This window comes from Sinocyclocheilus grahami, unplaced genomic scaffold, assembly GCF_001515645.1.
Source record: "Sinocyclocheilus grahami isolate Dianchi unplaced genomic scaffold, SAMN03320097.WGS_v1.1 scaffold37.1, whole genome shotgun sequence".
NCBI lineage: Eukaryota > Metazoa > Chordata > Actinopteri > Cypriniformes > Cyprinidae > Sinocyclocheilus > Sinocyclocheilus grahami.
In genome coordinates, this window is record NW_015505216.1 from 4,570,510 (window position 1) to 4,576,891 (window position 6,382).

Genomic DNA, 6,382 nt, shown 5'->3' on the forward strand with positions numbered 1-6,382 from the left:
TAAGAAATGCTACATACATTGTATAAAGTAATCAAATGAATAAAAACACTGCGTGTTCTTCTGTGTAAATAAAATATATCTATTTCTTCTCATTAAAGTTACAAAAGTGATTTAGTCAAGAGCAGTGAGAAATTTCCTCTCTTTTGTTGTTTGATTAACATGAATAACAGACAGCAGCAATATTAGACTGCTGTCACTTTAAAGGGGTCATATGATGCGATTTCAAATTTCTCTTTGAAGTGTTACAAGCTCTTGGTGCATAAAGAAGATCTGTAAAGTTGCAAAGACTAAAGTCTCAAATCCAAAGAGAAATTCTTTATAAAAGTTAAGAGTCAGCCACGCCTACCTAAAACAGTGCATAAAAACGGCATATTCTTCACTGTGTAAATTAAATATATATATATATATTCTTAATAAAGTTACAAAAGTTAGTCAAGAGCAGTGAGATATTTCCTCTCTTTTGTTGTTTGATTAACATGAATAACAGACAGCAGCAATATTAGACTGCTGTCACTTTAAAGGGGTCATATGATGCGATTTCAAATTTTCCTTTGGAGGGTTACAAGCTCTTGGTGCATAAAGAAGATCTGTAAAGTTGCAAAGACTAAAGTCTCAAATCCAAAGAGAAATTCTTTATAAAAGTTAAGAGTCAGCCACGCCTACCTAAAACAGCTCGTTCTAACACGCCCCCACATGTCTACGTCACGATGTGGGAAGATTTGCGTAACGCCGCCTGAATGTTCACGCAAAGAAAGAAGGCGTAACTTTAATTCTTGCTGTTGCCGCTACTGCCATGTTGTGGAGTCGCTGTGTGTTTCGTTGTGAGAAACTTAGCAAAGACGTCGGTAAAATAATCCATGTGACGTCAGTCATTCAACCATAATTTTACGAAGCTACGAGAATACTTTTTGTGCACAAAAGAAAAAAAAAACACTTTATTCAACAATTCGTCTCCTGAAACGTAGCAAAGACGTCGGTAAAATAATCCATGTGACGTCAGTCATTCAACCATAATTTTACGAAGCTACGAGAATACTTTTTGTGCACAAAAGAAAAAAAAAACACTTTATTCAACAATTCGTCTCCTCCGCGTCACCCTGGCGCCATTTTGGCGTATGTTATTCTGTGTCAGCTGCCTCACGCGGATACGTTTTTTGTGCGCACAAAAAGTATTCTCGTAGCTTCGTAAAATTACATTTGAACCCCTGACGTCACATGGATTATTTTACCGATGTCCTCGCTACATTTATGGACCTTGATCGTGGTAATTACATTGCTGTCTATGGGAGGGTCAGAGAGCTCTCAGATTCCATCAAAAATATCTTAATTTGTGTTCCGAAGATGAAGAGAGGGCTTACGGGTTTGGAACGACATGATGGTGAGTAATTAATGACAGAATCTTTGGGTGAACTAACCCTTAAAGACCTAAATTACTGCGTTTACAAGGAAACCGTACAGAGGTGTTTGTATTTAACCATTCAAGGCCTTTCAACCATTCAAGCAGCAAAAAGTATCTCTCTGACAGTGCTCAGAAACAGTCTCTCAGACAGCACGCATATAGTGAAATGACTTCTCTTTCGCTGCTGATTGCATTTCAGCCACTTAAAATCACTTGTTTTTAAACCGCAATGCTTAAAAACGCGTGCAAATGATTTCGTTTTTTTCACAGCAACATCAAGTGAGCATGTAACCATGATAGTCCAAAATCTCTACCGGTGGACAAATTTCTACTGGTTAATTGTGTGCAGAGCCGATCCTCCCTATACGCAAAGTACGCAAGCTGACTAGTTTCATTCATTCATTCATAACTGTGAGGAGGGTCCCCACGGCTCTGATTGTGTGTACCAGTATATCGCCCACCCATAAATCCATTGTTGATTTTCATTATCCATTTTCAATAATTAGCCTTAATTTGAGTTTACTTATAGTTTTGGTGTAAATTTGTTGCTAGAAGTGAGCTACAATTTTTTTTTTTTTTTGTCATTTGGAAAAATTATGCGTAAATGAATTAATGTTGTTCTAGCAGTGAAAGCACCATAAGCAATCTTGTGTTTATTTAGACTATCATCTGACTGACTAACATCAGTTTGAAGTGTGTAACTGACAGGATCTGGAGCATTAAACTTTGAGCAGATTTATTAAAGCTTTTCTTTAAATCATTTCCCCTTCAGAAAGGATTTGATGTCTTTAATGCACTGGACCTAATGGAGAACAAGACATTTTTGGAGAAGCTCAAGTTTGGCATTGGAGATGGAAACCTGCAGTATTACCTCTACAATTGGAAATGCCCCAGCATGGGGTCAGAAAAGGTACAGGTTCTCAGATGTCATAGACATGACTGACGAATAAAATCAGTCCTTTTTTAGTCGGTCAAAGTCAAGTTAAGTTCATTGGCTTGTACACTAATTTAGCATTGACAAGTTAATTCACTAGGTGGCCATAGTGCTTCACAATCTGGCTCCCAAAGCACCTAGGTGTCACTTTGTGTGGTTATTTTTTACATTTAATTTTTTTCATTTAGCATTTTATTTCTTTATTTGAATTCAATGTGTAAAAATCCTAGAAGTTTAATATACAGCGTACTGAGCTGCCATAATTATTTATTTATTTATTTATTTTTTAGGTGGGTTTGGTTCTACAGTGACCCATTCCACCATCCATAATCTGTGTCTCGCATGACAGCGAGGCGGATTTATGACATCCTGCACTGACCATCTGACAGATGCTACCAATGGACTTCCTGCTTCAGGAAGGAGTATTCACCGGCCATTTTTAAGTTTGAACTTTGACCTTTTGGACCTGCACTACTGCTGCCAGACTGAGAGAAGATGTGTTCTCTTCTCTCTTATTTCTCTCTCTTTCCCTCCCTCACTCTTCTTCTTATTCTCTCTCTGCGCATGGACCTAAAGCCATTGTAATTACCATCATCAGAGATGAGGAACCTTAATCTGTTATGATTGTTAACAACAGTGCACACACACATACATGCTCATAGGTAACAACAGACAAGCTCATGATGAACCCTGATGCATAAGTTTTGCGCTATTCGCATCGGTAGATTCAACTTGTTCAGTATAACATGATTTTACTCTCCCTATCCAACGGGAGGTGCTTTTTGCAGAAACATGGATGAAAATGTTTATTTCCTCAGTGTTTTAGAAAAGAACAGACAACAATCAAAGACACTTGAAAATTCCAAGAGAAAAAAAAACAGCCAGTGAAATCATAAAAATCCCAAGTGGACATGACAAGGGCTGCTGTCAATGATTTTCCTGTGGGCATTCTCTCCTTCACACATCTTAAACTGTTTCTTGCCGTGTCTCTACTTTCTTTTGACAAACGTTGACCAACTGACGGATGCGGTACATGGCGAACAAGATGTTTTTGTCCTGGTTTTGCTTTGTCATTGCTTTTAATCTCTCCTCTAATCAGTTTTTTGCTTATTTGTCTCTTAACTGCCTGTGATCCCCTTTCACTGTATTGCCAACAGAGAAGCACCGTCTGTTTTCCAGAAACAAGGAGACAACGAGAAATACCATATAAGATCCACAAGTTGACAATGGATGAAACATTAATGTATACCTGGCAGATTAGGGAGGGGGATCATCATAAATTAGCAATAATGATGGTGTTTTTTTCAGGAAACGGTTTGGATTGGGGTGGGTGGGGGAGCTAAAACATGGAGTTAAGAATGAAATGTGGTGATTTGTGTTGTGGAAGATAGATTTTGCCTGCTCATAAAGTTGTACAGCTCTATAAGGATTGGAGAGGATCCTGACTGTATTGTAACTCTTATTTCCAGCAAATGGAAGCGGATTGATGTACCAAATCAGGACAGTTTTATGAGTGACTGGCAGTATCTATTTAAAGTTGTGGTTTTCTTGAACATAGTATGGGTAATTTGAGGAAACGGGTTGTGGAAAGTACAATGGAAGCAACTGAAAACGGGTCTTTAGGTTTTTATGATGGAGTGAAAGATGTCAACATGTATTACTTTTTTTTTTTTTTTTGTGCTAAATAAAAAGTAGCAGCTGCTGTGGATGGTTGGGTTTTGGTTTGTCATTTCTTAGTTTGGTCTCTCATTGTTTCACACGTAAATCCAAATGTTTTTCTTTAATGCTGCTATTCCCTCTGCACATGTGTTTTTCGTTCTTGGTGTAGGAAATTTTAAGTTTAGCCACCACCAAGACCAGTCAAACCTCAATAAGTTCAACAACATGTTTTGCTCTTTTAATGCCCATGACTACAGCAACGTGAAACATTTGTCTTGTAGATGTGTTTATTATAGACCCTTGAATCAGACTAGTATAGAAACTGCCTGATTTATTTCAAATTCTGCAACATGCACTAAAAGTTTAGAGCGTGTAATTGCTTCTAATGTATTGAAAAACGTCTCTCTCTTTGCAGTTGAAGCTTGTGTATGTAACGGTTGAAGAGTTTTGCACTCTGTTCTACAGATTCAGACTTGGAGCAGGAAATGCTGATACTTGAAAGCTTAGCGAGGTCTCCGCTGAATCACATTGACGCATTAGAGAAGAAATTAAATGTGCATAAATGTTTATAGCTGATGTTAAACTATTGTTAATTTTCTGACCAATTTACATCTAACCACCGACAAAACCTGTGAACGGTTCCACTGTCATCTGCTCACTGGCTTCTAACAGGAAGTGATATATATTAACACACATAGTTTGTGTGTGTGTGTGTGTGTTAATGAGGACACAAATTTGTATAATAACATGGGTATGACATAGGTATTACAACGAGAAGGTGATTTATGAGGACATTTTCAGTGTCCCCGTAATTCAAAAGGCTTATAAATAATTCAGAATGAGTTTTTTTTGAAAATCTAAAAATGCAGAATGTTTCCTGTGAGGGGTAGGGTTGGTGTAGGGCAATAGAAAATACGGTTTGTACAGTATAAAAACCATTACGCCTATGTAGAGTCCCCATAAACCATAAAAACAAACCTGTGTGTGAGTGTGTTTTGACAGTGCAGCGTCTGAAATCAAAGCACTTCTACACCTGCCATCTTTGCTTTAATTCCTCTCTTCTGTCTGACGATCATGGCCAAACTTAAGATGACTGATCATATTTACAGTAATACTGCTCCACTGTCCAGGGAGAGGCTGGAGGCTACACATGGATGTAAGTGATTCTTGATTTGTTCTTATCTGACTGAAATTTCACTCGGTTATGTTGTGTGTATAATAAATAGGCTCTATGATTAAACGCTTACTCTTTTGTACAATTTTGTTCAGGATATTGTTCTTTTTAAGCTTCTGTCGTCATATATTTGAAAGCAAAAATGTAAATCTTCTGAGAATTTACCTTCAAGCCATCCAAGAAGTAGATGAGCTTGTTTCTTCAGAACAGATTTACCGAAATTTAGCCTTACATTACTTGCTCATCAATGGATTGATTGTATTAGTGTCCAGGTTCTTCTTCTGTTCTCCTCTTCCTGTCACTGCCGGCTAATGGTGTCTTGTTATACCTGTGTGAGTATCCTCAAGTTTCATATACACAAAAACACACATACCACAGACGTGGTACAGTCTTAATTTTACACTATGCATTATTTTGATAGTATTACCGATTTTACAGATTACAGCAATGGCACAAATCATTTAATGGAATGTGGGCCAGAAACAAATTACTCAAATCCAGGCGGATAAAATCCAATTGTCACCTGGTTTCTTACTTTAGTGAACATATATTAACAATTAAATATCTGAGGTATGATTGATCATGTGTCCCGACAGTTAAAAAAAACAGGCCGTTTACATCTGCTATTTGCAATTGTCTAAGGTTAGCCAAACATATTGGATTTATACATTTTTCAACAGAATCACTGGAGTGAAGAATTCATATTCTTAAAGCGATAGTTTCTGTCTGCCTCATTCTGTCACCCTCATGTCGTTCCAAACCCGTAAGACGTTTGTTCGTCTTCGCAACACAAATTATGATATTTTTGATGAAATCCGAGAGCTTTCTGACCCTCCCATAGACACCCAAAGGAACTACCACGATGTCCCTGCTTAGTTTCTGTGCCTGGACCGTGGTAGTTCCCTTGCTGTCTATGGCGGGTCAGAAAGCTCTCGGATTTCATCAGCAAGTATATTACTACATTTAAACAAAGAAGCATACAGATAGTCTTAATATACTTTTGCCAGGTTCTACTCTTCAGCACAATAGTAACCTCAAACATAGGGTAGAGTGGGGGAAAACATAAGGTACGTTTTTGTTGTTGTTATACTACGCTGACAAGAGTAATGTAGAAGTACTTGTTAGAAAACTCTCTGTCTTGAGAATGTTCCAAATATGTCTCACCCCTCCTTTCTTTCCCTCTCCCTCGCACTCTCCCTCCTCTATCTGTTCTCTC

The 6,382-nt window shown here is 37.8% G+C and overlaps 1 protein-coding gene across 1 annotated transcript in view; it reads left to right on the plus strand.

Annotated features, from left to right (window-relative positions):
* The window catches only part of LOC107581772 (glycylpeptide N-tetradecanoyltransferase 1-like), a 17,313-nt gene extending 14,331 nt beyond the window's left edge, over window positions 1-2,982 (plus strand). The window contains exons 10-11 of the mRNA XM_016267422.1: window positions 2,172-2,309; window positions 2,624-2,982. Of these exons, the coding sequence (XP_016122908.1) occupies window positions 2,172-2,309; window positions 2,624-2,644 (159 nt within the window). The 3' untranslated portion in view covers window positions 2,645-2,982. The remainder of the gene's footprint in view (window positions 1-2,171; window positions 2,310-2,623) is intronic.
* Window positions 2,983-6,382: the final 3,400 nt, after the last annotated feature.